Source organism: Leptidea sinapis, chromosome 31, assembly GCF_905404315.1.
Source record: "Leptidea sinapis chromosome 31, ilLepSina1.1, whole genome shotgun sequence".
Taxonomy (NCBI): domain Eukaryota; kingdom Metazoa; phylum Arthropoda; class Insecta; order Lepidoptera; family Pieridae; genus Leptidea; species Leptidea sinapis.
Window position 1 is genome coordinate 848,781 of NC_066295.1, and position 17,238 is coordinate 866,018.

The 17,238-nt window shown below is 34.5% G+C and overlaps 1 protein-coding gene across 1 annotated transcript in view; it reads right to left on the minus strand.

Moving 5' to 3' along the window:
• LOC126974161 (fatty acid synthase-like) overlaps window positions 1-11,374 on the minus strand; it is a 72,228-nt gene extending 60,854 nt beyond the window's left edge. Inside the window, exons 1-3 of the mRNA XM_050821595.1 lie at window positions 11,268-11,374; window positions 3,117-3,269; window positions 1,723-1,915 (exon numbers count right to left, since the gene is read on the minus strand). Of these exons, the coding sequence (XP_050677552.1) occupies window positions 1,723-1,915; window positions 3,117-3,269 (346 nt within the window). The 5' untranslated portion in view covers window positions 11,268-11,374. The remainder of the gene's footprint in view (window positions 1-1,722; window positions 1,916-3,116; window positions 3,270-11,267) is intronic.
• Between the last annotated feature and the right edge of the window lie 5,864 nt (window positions 11,375-17,238).

A 17,238-nucleotide genomic window follows, 5' to 3' on the forward strand; every position in this document is an offset into this window, starting at 1 on the left:
CAACTTTCATTCATTTTAAGGTTAGCCTAAGTTCATCATCATCATCAGCCGGAAGACGTCCACTGGACAAATGCCTCCACCAACGATTTCCACGACGATCGGTCCTGCGCTGCCCTCATCCAACGTATTCAGGCGATCTTGACCAGATCGTCGATCCATCTTGTGGGGGGCCTACAAACTCTGTGTCTTCCGGTAGCCTGAATTACTTCTCCGAATATCCTTTTATGACATGTTAAGGGGCCAGTACACTGTCAACAATTTACGTAACTTCTTGAAGAGTGAATTTTAACACAATGCACGCGTGCATCGACAGGATATTCCGACTCTGTGATGGTAGTCTTTTAAACCTCAATCTAGTATAGTGTGAAGTGATAACTATATTCAATAATATATAATAATTATTATAATTACAATTCATTTAGCACTGTTAACACATAACAACAGCTGACAGGTTTGGAGATATATTTGTTTTGCTATGCCAGAGAAGTATAACTTATTATGTGCCTACATAAGTGTGTATGTAACACACACTTTTATAATAATTATCAATAATATGTAATGTTTTTAAAGTGATAACCCTCACTTCTAGGATTAAGGCACGGTCGTGGGTTCGAATCCCGCATCTTTCATAAAATTTTGTTTATTAAATTTTATTTTTTTTAATTTTTATTGTATTAATCCTAGAAGTGAGGGTTATCACTTTAAAAACATAACAAATTGTTTAGATTTGGAACAGCGACATTTCAAGTCAATTTCCTAATATGCAAATATTGGGGTTGAGCAGGTTATCAACTGTAAAGTAGATCCTGTAGATGAAGCCACAGCCTGAGAGTTGAACAAAAAGCAAACAGAATTTTATAACGAGGCGGTACTCGAACGGTTAGTTCAGTTGGTTAGAGCACCGGCACGGAACGCCGCCGGGTTAGAATCCCGCATCGTTCATAAAAAAAAATTGTTTATCAAATTTTATTTGTGTATAATTATTAATAACCTGGAATTTGGCTATCGTTTACCACCAATATATTACGAACAGATAGAGAGAGTTGACGTTCGAATGAATTATTTTCTTCAGTTAAAGTTAATATGTAAGTATCCAACCCTACTTTGTGGTTAAAGTCAGCGCAAAAACTACATAAATATAGTTATTTTATTAAGAATAATTTCCTAAAACGTATTTGCGATTATCAGTATTCCGGACAAATAAACATGAAAATATTTTGCTTTCATTTGGCTACAACATGATTCAGCAGTTTTGTAATCCCGGTATTATGAGAGAGGATGTTTGGTTCAATTAAATATTTGTTGAGTGCCCTACAGTTGTTTGTTTTATTTATCCAATTTATAATTGGACTTTAAATAGATAAAGATATGTATGTATATCGTCAATAGCTGCTCAATATACGAGGCCTTTAAAAATCTGAGTATCACCAGGATTGCGCTCGTTATGTTAAACAGAAGATATATTTTCCCAGTAGAGTAGAATTCAACTCTATTCGACGGTTACAAGTATTTGAACATTTGAATATAAAAAATATCTTCCACTTCATATTATCTTTACTAAATTAAAATGTAATATCATTTGGGTTGCCTGGGACACATCGCTTCAAGCGATGATAGCGCCTTTTGCGTAGGTATTTTTTTCATGATTAATATGAGATATTTTAATATTTTCTTTATTTTTGTTACGCCGTAAAGTATCTATATATCTCAACTCGGTCATACCTGCGTCAATGACAGCTTCATACGCCTTCTCCAACAGTATCCTGCACATAGGATCCATCGTGTGTGCCTGCTTGTAGTGAACACCAAAGAACGACGCGTCAAACTTGTCTACATTGTTGATCTTGCCAGTCCTTTGAGGGATTTCTGGGTGAGCGAGCTTCCATCGCCGGGCGTCGCCCGAAATCAAATCAACCTGGAATTAAATTTAGAATATGCTTAACCATGTCAAAGTCAAAGTCGAAAAAATCCTTATTCACTGTAAAACTTTATAACTTATTTAGTGCAAGTCAGGATGAAGTACAAAAGTTACAATAGCATACAAATGAGTATAACAATATTCATTAAAAAAATTTAGAACATTAATTCCAACTCTCTTTATATTTTAAATAATCTTTCACATTATAATAGGCCTTAGATGTTAATTTATTTTTTACGATACATTTAAACTTTTTAATAGGTAATATTTTAATTTCATTTGGGAGTTTATTATAAAATATAACACAATCCACTTTAAAAGATTTAGCAATTTTACGGAGCCTAGTAGATGGAATTGCGAGTTTATGTTTGTTTCGAGTATTGACACTGTGTACATCACTATTCTAAGCCATGGTTCAAGTGATGGGAACTTATAAATTAAAATTCAAATATTTTTTATTCAAAATAGGATATGATATCACCTTATTAAAAGTGAAAACCACCATTCGAATAAGTATGCCTCAGACCTGAGAAGAAATGGCGCAAGAAATTCAGCAGGATTTTTTTTTCAAAAAAAATATGGTTACATTGTAATTTCATACAATAAAACTTATTATTAGCCTGAGGGCGGTCGCTCCATTCTCAATCTGTGGTATCATTAAGGAAGTCATTTAAGTGATGTAACCACACAAACGTTTTTTTAACAATTATTTTGAATTTTGTAATACATATTTTGTTTTGAATATTATCTGGGATCTTGTCGTAAAAGCATATACATCGCCCCACAAAATACTTACTAGTAGGCATTATAAGTTTTTGTCTGTCCCTGGTGTTAACGTTATGGCTATGGCAGTTTCTACTAAATCCCTTATGTGCTTATGTACATACATAACATTATCAAGAATATATTTAGAAACAACAGTTAAGATGTTTATTTCTTTAAATATGCTCTCAATGATGATCGATCAATAAATGAGACTTCGATTTATTATTAAATTAAAAATAAAATTTATTCAATATTTTAAGCTCAATACAAATTGCGGCTCTATAATTATTTTTACCGACATGGTAATAGAGAAGTAGAGAGTGGCATGCGCTTGACAACAGCTGCGTGCTTCATACCATAAATCTCATACAAGTTTTGCTGAGCAAGCGACATTAGTTTTTCAGAAAAATTTCATTTTCTTTATGGTACGTACCTTATTAAAAAGGTTTTCCTGTAAATGCATCACTGAGTCTGAATCCGGGAAATATCCAGACACGCCAGTGATGAGGACCTCTTCACCGGGCGGAGGGTGAGACAGCCGGTGTCCTGACGTCAACCTGTCTTCCGTTACTGGGATAGGCGCCATCTGTTGGTGAAAAGTTTGAATTATAATATTTTTCTGAAATTAACAACACCGTCACGTACGTCAGAGCTAAGTGAAAGCAACTCGTATTAAAGCATTAATCAAATGTATTTTGATGATCACTTTAAAAACATAACATATTGTTTAGATTTACAAGAGCGACATCTCAAGTCAATTACTTAATATGCAAATATAGGTGTTGAGCAGGTTATCAACTGTAAAGTAGATCCTGTAGATGAAGCCACAACCTGAGAGTTGAACAAAGAAAACAGAATTTTATAACGAGGGGTACTCGAACGGTTAGCTCAGTTGTTTAGAGCACCGGCACGGAACGCCGGAGGTCGTGGGTTCGAATCCCGCATCGTTCATAAAATTTTGTTTTTCAAATTTTATTTTTGTATTAATCCTAGAAGTGAGGGTTATCACTTTAAGAACATAACATATTGTTTACATATAAGATGTCTGTTTAATCCTAGTAGTTTAGTAATTTGACAATCTGCCACTCCCTTCTAACCGAAACACAAGTATCTAATGCTTACACATAACAGCTTGACGGTGAAAAGATTCGCCGCTGTCTGATCCATCCCGCCATCCCGACTAAAGGAAACAGACCAGATCTGTGCTTCTTTAATTTTTTTTTCAAAGAGGGGCAAACGGGCAATCTACTCAAGTGATCTGACATCTGCAACACCTGGGCTGCCGGCCTTCAAGTACTTCAAGCTGACAGATGTTGAAACGGCTAGACTTGTATATTTCAGCTACTTTCATAGTGTCATGCCTTACGGAATTATATTGTGGGGTAGGGCTGCAGATATTGAAAATATATATGTGCTCAAGAAAAGAGCAATTCGAGCAGTCTATAAAATGCGTTCAAGGGAAGCATTGAGAGAAAAGTTTAGTGAAATAAATATTATAACAGTACACTGCCAGTACATATACGAGAACCTCCTATACGCCCATAAAAATATTAGCCAATTTAAAAAGAATAGTGATACAGTGTCAAAACTCGAAACAAACATAATAATAATAATAATAATAATAATAAAGATATTAAATGATAAAGATATTTGGAATTAATGTTCTAAATTTTGTTAATGAATATTGTTATACTCATTTGTATGCTATTGTAACTTTTGTACTTCATCCTGACTTGCACTAAATAACTTGTAAAGTTTTACAGTGAATAAAGATTTTTTGACTTTGACTTTGACTTAATGCTGTTAATTATTATTATCACTGAACGGAACGGACCTCGTTGATATCGTTTGATCGCAGAAGATAATGATGACTACATGACGTGTTTACAGGTGAAGGGCGGCGTACGCAATTCTACTCAGTCTTCAAGAAATGTCACGGGGCCAATAAATGGATAGGTTACAGATATATCTTATATCTTTAAATGAGCAATTATTGTATATATATATATATATATATATACATAATTGGAATCTCGGAATCGGCTCCAACGATTTTCATAAAATTTAGTATATAGGGGGTTTCGGGGGCGATAAATCGATCTATCTAGGTTTCAATTTAAAAAAATGTAGTTTTATCCTTTTTAATGAGAAACAGCTACAATAACTTTAAAATACAAAGGTAAATTTCGACACTATATACAAGACTATAGTAGCTCAGATGGGACATTGGGTGATCCGGAAAGCAGAAGACCCGGTTTGAATCCAGATGTCCTATTAGTTTTTTTTTTTAATTCAAGTTTGTACATTCTTAAAAATCCGAGCAAGGCTCGGTTGTCCGGATATTTTATTTAAAACATCACAATATCCACAGAACTTAAGTTAGTTATAATAATACTATAGTAGCACTTACTAGTAATAATGGATTTACAATATTTATAATAAGACGTGGTATTTGTGCGTGTGCGGTTTGGTGGGAGTGCGTGTGTGTGAGTGTGTTGTGTATGTATGTTTGTGATTTACTTTTAATATATACCTTCCTTTACATTTTTATTAACACTCCTTATAAAATATACATAAGCATGATTAATAGGAAATAATGTTATACAAATGGTTGTATGTATGTGCAGGTTTCCCTATGAACTTCAAATCGATTAAACCGATTTTTATAAAACTTTTAGCAGTCTTCAAATTTCGTAAATGAGCGATCCAGTTTGGTTGAAGTTAATTTAACACTTTTCTTTGTTTCTGAAAGGCTTGCCTGACTCAAATTTAATATACAAACCAATTTTTTTAAGTTATAACCGACTCGACAAATATCCCTACTATTGTTATAAATGTGAATGTAAGTTTGTTTGTTATGCTTTTACGCCGGAGCTACTGAACTGATTTTGATGAAATTGGTACTTAGGAAAGGACATAGAGATGGACTACAATCCATGATTCCCGCGGGATTTGTGAAAAACTAAAATTCACGTCGATGAGCTATATCTATACCAATAGTAGGTTTAGTTTGCCATAGTAATCTTCCTCGAAATAAGATTCATATAATATGTTGGAAACGGAAGCGAAAACGGGAACCGGAACTGGATTAGGACATGAGATAATCTTCAATTCCAAACTCGCTTATTATTTTTAAAAATCCTTTATCTACACGGCTGAAGTCGCGGGCATCAGCTAGTTTAGAATATTTCCGAGCAACATCAAAACATAACTAAATGTGCTGTGTATATTTCACGCCTCCGCTTTCCGCTCTCAGCATCAAAATAAATGAGGACCATTGAGTGAAACGGTAAAACAGCATTTCACGAGCGCTGAGAGTGGCTGATAGTATAAAATAGTGAGTTTATATCGCCTGGCTTTATTGTTGAGACACCCATGTTTATGTGAGCGTTCAATTATTACATTTTCTTTGATTTTCTAGAATCCAAATGTTTTGGGACTGTCTGGTCTCGTGCCAGATTTTGGCGAGTCAAAATGTCCTGAGGATGCCTCGTGTAGAGGCGAAACACGTGTCCAATTGTTTAAAAGACAAATATTGGCGGAATCAACACTAAGAAAACTCAAAACATTTGGATTTCTAGAAGGTAGTTTGATTGTGCGCTACATATTCTGGGATGTCTGTTAAACTTGCTACTAATTGAAACTAAAATGCCGGTTTGCGTAGTAAAACTTTGTTAAAATAATACTACAAGAAATAATCAAGACACAAGGATCCCAAATCATCAGTAATTATTTTGTATTTTATTAATTACAAACAGACATAAGCTTATAATGCCTACTACTCGACTAAGTCGAGTTAGCAAGTCTTTTGTGGGGCGATGTATATGCTTTTACAACAGGATCCCAGAAAATGTTCAAAACAAAATTATTATGTTATTCAAAAGAATTGTTAAAAAACGTTTGTGTGGAAAATGTTACTATAACATAAATGACTTTCTTAATGATTGGGAATGGAGCGACCACCCTCAGGCTATTAAATAATAAGTTTAATTGTACAATGTTACTTTATAAATGTTACTTTAATTTTTGCAATGGGTAGTAGATTTTTGGTTTTCAATAATTGATTTCACATCCTGTTTTGAATAAAAATATTTGAATTTGAATTTGAATGTAAAATAACACGAAGCGTATGTTACAAAATTTGAAAGATGCCATTGAGTGTCAAGATGCCACGCACACAAGCATCTAATCGTTGCCGTAATAAAAAAGCTATTGTTCTTAGGTAGTGCACTATAGTATAGTTGCAGCGCAGCGGAGACCAATCCTTAATTCAAGACATCATCCTTAGACTTAAAATCATAAAACTTGCAAGTAGTTGAATGTCACAACACTACTCGAGAAGTTTTCTTCTTGAGTAGTGTGTGAAAATGATACACTAACGCACACATGAATAATTTAACATTGCATTAGCACACTACATTACGATTACACGTCAAAGAAGGATAGTAAATGCAATTATTGCAAGCGAAAAAGAGATAACTCTAATTTGCTAATTGCTTCGTATTTTTACAGAAAAAATACATTTAATTCATCAGATATGTTTTTTTACCGTACACTGTGATTTATGCCTAAATTACGATTCATTCATGAGTTCATGTAGTAAAAGCTATAGAGTAGTAAAACTGCATTGAACTTAGGTAGATAATGTGTCATTGATTTTATAAAAAAATTAATTAATATTGATTATAATATATATATATATACATATTATTGAATATACGTACCTACCTCTACGCACATGAATATATTTAAGTTGACATTCAAATTGTTTTATAATTCAAATAACAATAGTTTCCACTCCTTTAACCCCCTGACCTCAGTAAATATTTATAAGTGTCGTCAAAAACTAAATTAATTTATGTGCATGCATTTCGTACCACATAACGTGAATGTATTAACAATTATTATTAAAATACTAAATAAATCACTATTGAAGTAGTTTTATTCTCTATTTTCGTAATTATAATAAAAAAAAACGTCACAAGTATGCAAATACGCTAATTTCAATTCCGCGTAAATAATAAAGCCTTATATTAAGGATTGGTCTACGCTGCGCTCCAATTAGATACCGCACTACCTAAGAACAATAGATTTTTAGATTATTAGATGATTGTGTGCGCGGCATTTGGACACTCAATGGCATCTTTCAAATTTTGTAATATATGTTTCATGTAATTTTGTATTGAAATTAATAAAATATAAAATACTTACTGATGATATGTTATAGTATCATAGTAATTTATTGTCGTAGGTATTATTTTTACAAAGTTTCACTACGCAACCCGGCATGTTAGTTTTAATATTTAGCAAAGTTTAACGGTACATGTGGCACGTCAACGTGTTCGAGATTGGCTCGAGGGCGCCCACTTGGGCATAGTATTAGTTGCCGCACATTGCGACTTCGCCTGCGGTATCTAGTTGGAGTGCAGCGTAGATCAATTCTATATCTAAGTAGCGACTATTAGTTATACCGTAAACTATGTTCTGTTTTAGATGTAGCTTTACATAAGAAGTAGTGAAGCAAAATTGCTGGATTTTTTTTATGGAATAGGAGGACAAACGAGCGTACGGGTCACCTGGTGTTAAGTGATTACCGCCGCCCACATGCTCTTGCAACACCAGAGGAATCACAAGAGCGTTGCCGGCCTTTAAGGAAGGTGTACGCGCTTTTTTTGAAGGTACCATGTCGTATCGTCCCGGAAACACTGCACAAGGAAGCTCATTCCACAGCTTTGTAGTACGAGGGAGAAAGCTTCTTGAAAACCGCACTGTGGAGGACCGCCACACATCCAGATGGTGGGGATGATATCCTAACTTGTGGCGTGTCGTGCTATGGTGAAATTCGGCGGCAGGAATCAGGTTAAACAGCTCTTCGGAACACTCCCCGTGATAAATGCGGTAGAAGACACACAATGAAGCGACGTCTCTACGCAACGCCAAGTGATCCAGCCGTTCACAGAGCACTGAGTCCCCGACAATTCGAGCTGCTCTACGTTGCACGCGGTCAAATGGATCGAGCAGATACTGGGGTGCACCAGACCAGAGGTTGCTGGATTATTTATGATATTGTGGTGTCATGAGGCTACAAATGATATTTTATTACAATGGCAGATTAAATTAGATCCTTTATTTTTCCGGCTACGCAGATGACTCCGGTTTTTATCTTTCTATGGGACGAAAGCAATGATTTTCTATACAAATAGACAAAACACATCGTATAAAAACATAAGCTTCGACAGCTAAATGTATACATTGCCGCATTTTCTCCTGTTGTTTATAATATTCTTGGTAACTAAGCAGCAATGCATAACATATATTAAGTTCAAGTTCGATTCGTACAGTGACAGTTGACACACCACTAAGGAGAACAGTGTGCTTACATTGTCTTTAAGCACACTTTTGCCGTTCCGCTATCTGCGACTGCGAATGATATGTCCTTATATGTACAGCATAGAACGTCATTGGACGAAAGAGAAAGATTATGTTACGCATGCGAGTGAAACAGAAAATGGACGTTTAGCTAGCTTGCCAACTGTCGCTACATGTGTGTGGGCAAGACTTACGTGATCATTTGAGAGATTTCTGAAGAGGCTACTGTTAAGTTATTTCGATACTAATAATAACTAATAGCAAAACATACTTATTATAACTTATATTATTGTTATTTGATCCACACAATATTTCGCACAAATTCAGGCATTTCTGTTGACTGAACATTCCTTTCTTCATCTCTTAGACGTAGGCGCAGTAGCAGATTAGATTTAACCCATTGCTATACTTTGCTTTCCAAAATCATTATGATCTCTGAGTTCTTGGTATACCGATAGAAGACGGTTGATCACCATCTTCCAGTATATCTAACTTATTAATGCATATCAAACATCACAGATACGGGGGAAGGCTTTTGATCTAGAATGATGATCTCTCTCCACAATGATCTTCTCTCGAATTCCATGTAATAGGCTTCCCGAACTCTACATATCAATTCTACCTATTTAAACAGAATGCCGAATAATTGTAGTTCGAAATGTGTTCATTTCACCCGTCCTTATTTACAGAAATATTTATGACCTTAAATTGATAGAAAACCATAAACACAAACCTACTACAGGACAAGTTGTCAAAAAGAGGTTATAAGGTATCTATTTGTATTAGCCATCCAAAAATTGTCACATGGAAAATATAATCTAAACCGGTTTCATTAGGAAAGATTTCATAAGGATGTTAATTTGATATAGCGCACCTTAACATGGTAAAAAGCTAAAAAATTATTTAATCTAATCGTACTCAGTAATAAAAAACAAAAAAAAAAAATTATTATTTTATAATAACAGTAGCTGACCCGACAGACTTGTTCTGTATATAATAAATAAAATACTGCTTTTTATTAATTTGTCAATAATATTTCATAACATCATGAATTATTTCGTAAACTATGCTCCCTGTTGTTATAATGAAACTGTTTCACAGTGGTACTGTCAAACCGTGCGTCAATTCTCATAGAAAATATGCCCATACAAAGCAAATATTGTAAATAATTATGAGTCCCAAATCGAAAAAAAACTATCATATCTCTCAAGTCTCTGCACTCCATGATGTAATAATCTATACTTATAAAAGTGAAGTTCGTTAGTCTCGCTGAAACTCTGGAACGGCTGGACCGATTTGGCTAATTATGATCTTGAATTATTTGTGGGAGTCTAGAGAAGGTTTAAAAGGTGAAATAGAAAGGTTTAAATATGAAAATGCACGGGATTAAATAAAAACATTTTTTTTTACTTTTCTGTGTCCCCCGTCGTTCAGAAATCAAATTGAAAGTATAGATCAAAATAAATAACTTATTAGAATCTTTCTAACATTCTCAGGAGGTAAAAAATAAACTTAATTCTAGCAAATAGTTGGTTGATTAAGTACAGTTGTTACCTATCTATCAGATAATTTTTATGTAGATTGATAAATCTTAAGTTTTGTCATAAATTAAATTTCTGAACCTAACCGTAATATTTGACATTTGACAACCAATATGTCGATCTATCCTCTATACATTAGACAAAGGGTGCAAAATTTTTAAATTTTGAATTTTTACTTTATATGGCAACACAACGTTTGCTGGGTCAGCTAGTCCCTAGGTTGGTTAGTTTAGGAGTTCACTGGAAACAAACATCAGGACACACTTTATATATATATTACGTAAATGGTCCTGTGCTGTTCATTAAATATATTAATTATGACTTTTCAATTACATAAAAAAGTAAATATTAAATTTAATTTATATTGAATAATTTATTTAATTGATCAAATAAATCATATTTTAAATTCACAGAATTCTTCCAAATATATTTCACAATAATTGACAGCAACCTTTTAATCTGCTATTACTTAATAGAGTTTGTATGTAGCCAGTTAACTGATTGAATATTTAAACATATTAATATAAAATAAAACCTAAATTTTCGTGATTATATTAAACATATATTTACATACAATGTATGGTCAATAACTCTTATTTAAAAACTCAACGGCTAAGTCAGTTTAATGGTTTCACATTCATAAAACATAATTCGTTCGATACGTCATAACTTACCTTGGTTATTGTATATGATGACAAAAGTCACTATAAATTATTATCACCGGGAATAGACTCGTGGACACCGGTCGGACACCACTGCACGTCTGGACGCTCCTGTCAAGTAGTCGATGTTTATAAAACATTCTGTTTAAAAATTATTATACAGGGTGTTACTACTTTGATGGTCTATAGAATAATATATATTTTAAATTGTTTAAGTCAATTTTAAATTGTTTAAATCAACCGTACAAAAAAAATCCTAAAATATTTATGTTACAAAGCATATCATCCCTACACGTCATACGATGAAGCATGTAGATTTTTTAATATAGACCCACTGGAACTCCGCCAAAACCAACAAGATGTAATGTTTCTACATTCTTTATTGTCAGGCAATACAAACTGTTCTGAAATATTAAGTGCCCTATCGTGTAATGTTCCACAATTTATAACACGTCATACGAAACTCCTGGTTGCACCACGTACCAAAGCGAACTATTATAAAAACTCGATTATTTGCAGGATTCAAAATAATTACAATAATAACTATGATATTCTAGATATCTTCATGTTAGAAAAGGATAAATTGAAGCGTGAAATTATTAAATTACACCAGTCTAAAGCAGTGCCTTACTCATCTGTTTAAAATATATACATATGGTTATCTACTAACCACACACATACGCTTTCACACCCACACACAAACATACACACAGTAAATAAGAAACACAAGAGGCAGTTGTTCTGTAATATATCTTGTTGTAAAACTATTGTAAAATAATATTGTCAATATGAGTAATCTATAATGGCCTTAAGAATTATGTTATATATTATTGTTTATTAACGTTTCCTGTAACGCTGTCATTACTGTTGTGGGAGGCTTCTTTACGCTGCGCTCCGGCCAGGTCCCACCTGGGCGTAGTCTTTTTCTGCCGTAAAGCAGTATTGTGTTTCAGTTGAAGGGCGTTCGTTGTAGGAAGTGAAATTACTGGGCTAATGAGATAACCCTATATTATGATCCAAAATAACGAGCGATGCCGCTCAGAATGGTGTTTCTATAATTTTACTGACAACAATTCAATTGAAAATAAATTGTTCAATTGTCAAAATGTTCAAACATCTCTGGTCTGGCACACCCAAGTATCAGATCCATTTGACCGCGTGCAACGAAGAGCAGCTTGAATTGTCGGGGACCCAGTGCTTTTTAAACGGCTGGACTTGGCGTTGCGTAGAGACGTCGATTCATTGTCTTCTATCGCATTTATCACGAACAGTGTTCCGAAGAGATGTTTCACCTGATTCCTGCCACCGAATTTCACCTTCGCACGACACGCTACAAATTAGTATATCATCCCCACCATCTGGATGTGTGGCGGTCCTCCACAGTGCGGTTTTCAAGGAGCTTTCTTCCATGTACTACAAAGCTGTGGAACGATCGTCCTTATGCGGTGTTTCCGGGACGATACGCCATGGGTACCTTCAAAAAAAGTGCCTACACCTTCATTAAAGGCCGGCAACGCTCCTGTGATTTCTCTGGTGTTGCAAGAGAATGTGGGCGGCGATGATCACTTAACACCAGGTGACCAGTACGCTCGTAGACTACGCCAGGAGACTTTATCATTTACCATGAACGCCTGGATCGTACGTTACTTACAAATAGTAGCCTGATATCGATAAATGTATTCGTACACCCTTACTGACACTGATAATAATGGATTAAAATGTATAAATATACCTAGTGGGACAAAAATGTATATGACAACATTATTATTATTCACAGAAACAGCTAATGCAGCTATGTAAATGTTTATTTAGACTCCCGCAAAAAATCTGCCATATTGGCATCTGAAATCGTTAGGTATTAACCTAAGTTTAAAGATTGGTCTCCGCTGCCGTCCATATTGATACCGCACTACCTAAGAACAACAGCTTTTTTAATAGGGCAACTATTAGATGCTTGCCTGGCATCTTGACACTCAATGGCATCTTTCAAATTTTGTAACATACGCTTCATGTTATTTAACATTGAAATTAATAAAATACAAAATACTTACTGATGATATGTGATCCCAGTGTATTTCTAATTTCTTGCATGTATTTCTTGTATGACACTAACCCCCTTATTCATAATAGTCTGCTAACTTAAAGCATTGCTAATTCTTACTCTGTCTTCTTCTATTGACCTGAGTCAGAATGAGAAAAAATACTCCTTAGCGGCTGTTTAAAGTTAGCGGACCATTATGAATAAGGGGGTTGGTGTTAGTGTGCGTGAATTGCTCAAAATAGAGGTTAGTTCGAAAGTCTATTTTTTTTCAACGTTTTTACAATAGTCATAGTCTATCTAGTCGTATAAATGATCTAAGTACATCAGCATCAGTTAAAGCTGACCTTTTTTTTATGAAAATAAGGGACGAGACGAGCAGGACGTTCAGCACATGGTAATGGATTCACCCTGCCCATTACAATGCAATGCCGCTCAGGATTCTTGAAAAACCCCAAAAATTCTGAGCGGCACTAAAACTGCGCTCGTCATCTTGAGACATAGATGTCTTAACATCTTCGAATCATGTCTTATTATCTTTAACGTCGCGTCGTCACGGCGCCCTTCGGACCGTAACACAGTAATGCTTACACATTACTGCTTCATGGCAGAAATAGGCGCCGTTGTGGTATCCATAATCTAGCCGGCATTCAAGTGCAAAGAAGCCTCCCACTGGTAAACTTTACACACTTAGAGAACGATCGTATACCGGACCTGATTAACTATAGTGAAATTTGTTGATATTAGTGTAAACTATGTAACGTGCCAAGAAATTCATTGTGACATTTATTCTGATCAAAACTCCACCTTTCCAAAAAGGTACTATCGTTGGTATTAAAACCCTTTTTCTGACTTGTCGGGGCAGCCTATACTTCAATGGAGCTTTCCTATTTGGCTCTTCATGCGCGGTGGCAGCGCGGCATAGATCGGGCTTACAGCATCTCGGCATCCCTTAACCTTGTGTTTTGTTTTGTTATTGCTGGGGAAATACTATTCAAGAGATATCGATATGTTTCTTTTCCATTCTGTACCAATATAAAAGTCTGCATTGTCATCCTGCAAAAGTTCAAACAAACACTCGACAATTTATATTATTTTCTATGTCAGAAGATGACAATAACCTTTTTTTTTTTTACACGCTTTATTTTAGCTTCACCTGTATGTACATTTGTTTGTAACCGACTCATTTGACGAGATTTCATTGAAACTTCGTATATTAATGGAGGACCAATGACAAAACATTAATTTGATTAAATTATTCCATTTTTCGATTTGCAAAATACGATTTTTGTTAAGTTAGATAATTTTCATCTATCGTCTTTCTGTTTTTTAGTTCAGATTTCTAAAAAAAGCGTATTTTTTTTTGTAAACTATATTTATTTACGTAAAAGATCAAAAATGTAACAAACTAAAGAATTTTTACTCGAACTCGGAGAAGACATCCTTCGCGAGGGCTCAAGCGGCACTGCAACGGCAACGGCGCTTTTAACGACATGTGAGACATGTTTTCGGCCTCCGAGCATGCTGGTATGTCTGACCGCTGCTCTTAATAGAATAATTGACCATTGACTGAATTTTCAATTAACTGTGGTAAAATCTTGGTAAATTCATACTTATATATTTTATTTTTTTGAAATTGGAAAACTTACATCTAAATACAGTAATAGATTAGAAAATATTTACATAGTAGGCTATTTACAAGTTTTCACAGATATCATTTACAAATCAGCCAATTAAACATAATTCTAAATGCCAATTATATGCTTCTGCATATAGATAATAAAGATATATACATATAACTTTGAAGGTAAACTGTCAAAAGCATAAGATATTAGTTCAGTAAGTTTCGTTAAACAGATAGAACTTTATGGATTATTGTTTACTTTTAGCAACAGATAACTTCAATTTGTATCACGGTACACGATATGTCATGATCCGACTGTTTAGTCACTACGTGTGTCACAGAGTGGTTATGATCGTCGGAAGTAGCAGGGCGCCAATACGACTCTAACAGCCTTAAAAATAAACTTTGTATAAAGTTATAACTGATGATAAACAAAGAAAACGCAAAATGTTTACAATATCGTTGACAACACTGTCAGTACAATGATAATTCTGAAGTTTTCCTAATGACAAGCTGCCTTGCAAATAACCGCGGGAAACGTTATACGTCAGAACAAACCATTCGTAAGCAAAATGTCTATTTGTAAACATTTTACATATTCTTGGTTATTACTTTATGCCAATTTTATTTGTAAGGCCGTTAATCTTTATATCATTGAATAGATTGAGTAAAGTCTAAACTAATTATTTAATGAAAATAACGATGCGTTTTAAAATACTTAATACTAATAATAATTAATGCGTTTTAAATACAAAACAAGCAAAAAAACCGTATCGGACACCATGATATAAAAATGGCGTGATTAAAACAATAAGAACAAAGACACCAGTGGGATTAACTTAAGATTTACCAGTGGGAGGCTCCTTTTGCACAGCATGCCGGCTAGATTATGGGTACAACGGCGCCTATTTCTTTCGTGAAGCAGTAATGAGCATTACTGTTTCGGTCTGAAAAGTGCCGTAGCTAGTGAAATTACAAGGCAAATGAGACTTAACATCTTATGTCTCAAGGTTACAAGCGCAGTTGTAGTCCCTTGCTGTCATATAAAAAAAGACAGCCTTTGTCATTTGCATGTAAGTGTAAAGAAACATAAGTTACTGTTACTGTATATCCATTAGGACGTTTTTAAGTCACGTGATATTCACAGTTATAACATGTGTGATACTTAATAATTCATTATATATTTTATAATTTTCTTTTAATATAATATACTAGCATTGTAGTGTATTATAAGTTGTATCACAAAAAAATATTCCTCGTTTGAACCACTATTATATACTATAAGTTACTAGGGGTCAAAAAAACCGCGAGTCCTTCGTATGAGCATGGTGCATTTCAAAAAAATTCAGATATCTAACCTTACATTCAGTGATTTGCATTAATCTCTTTCTGCCCTATGTTTTGATTACTATAAAGTATAATACTATATTTGAATATTTACATATTTTATTGATTTGAAAACTTGTTTAGAATCGTTGTGATTTGAAAGTCGATGAAACGAAAATGCGCGACACTAAAAAGAGACAGACACATAAATTCACAAGATTTGACGTGGGAGAAAATGAGATAGGAAGCAATTTACAGTGTTTTGATACCAGGCGATCATAATTGAAGAAGATATTGTCTTATGTATGACCTGAGTATACATTAATATATTCACTACACCAGGAGAACATAAATATAGTAGCGGTGATAGTAATGTCTTTCATAGCAGTTGACACCATGTGCCATTCTAGCAACATGTACCAGGATTTCATATGCAGCTTAGAGGTTCATGTACAATGCAGGTTTCACTTCTGACATGTGTACTTTGTACGAACGCATTTTTTTTCTTGACAAATTTGCGCCTCTCAACAAACACCGTCCTAACACTGAAAGTAGTGGAAATCAATAACATTCAACCGATCTAATATTGACAGTCATATCGAAAATCCTTATAAAATAAAGGTTGCCTATATTTATGGCTTCAACTTGAAAATAATTATTTGAATAGTTTACACATTAACACGCTCATACTCCTGATAACAATGGTATAACAATTCATACTTCTCGTCTGGTTTAGCTATTCTCACATAAAATTAACAAGTCGTGTCGCTACCGGGTCGTCGCCTGTAAACATCCTCACGCGTAATCCACAACTTTTATGCCTGACACTGACGTTTGGCCTGTTTGATGTGTACCGTAGAAGTTAAACCGGCTCTTGGTGCCACAGTCACGTAGCTAACGATAAATCCAGGAGTATTAATTTCAGTTGGGAACTTTAAATTGCGTCTCAATTTTGTTCATAAGTTATACGGAAAACGTGTTCTGTTGACGGAACG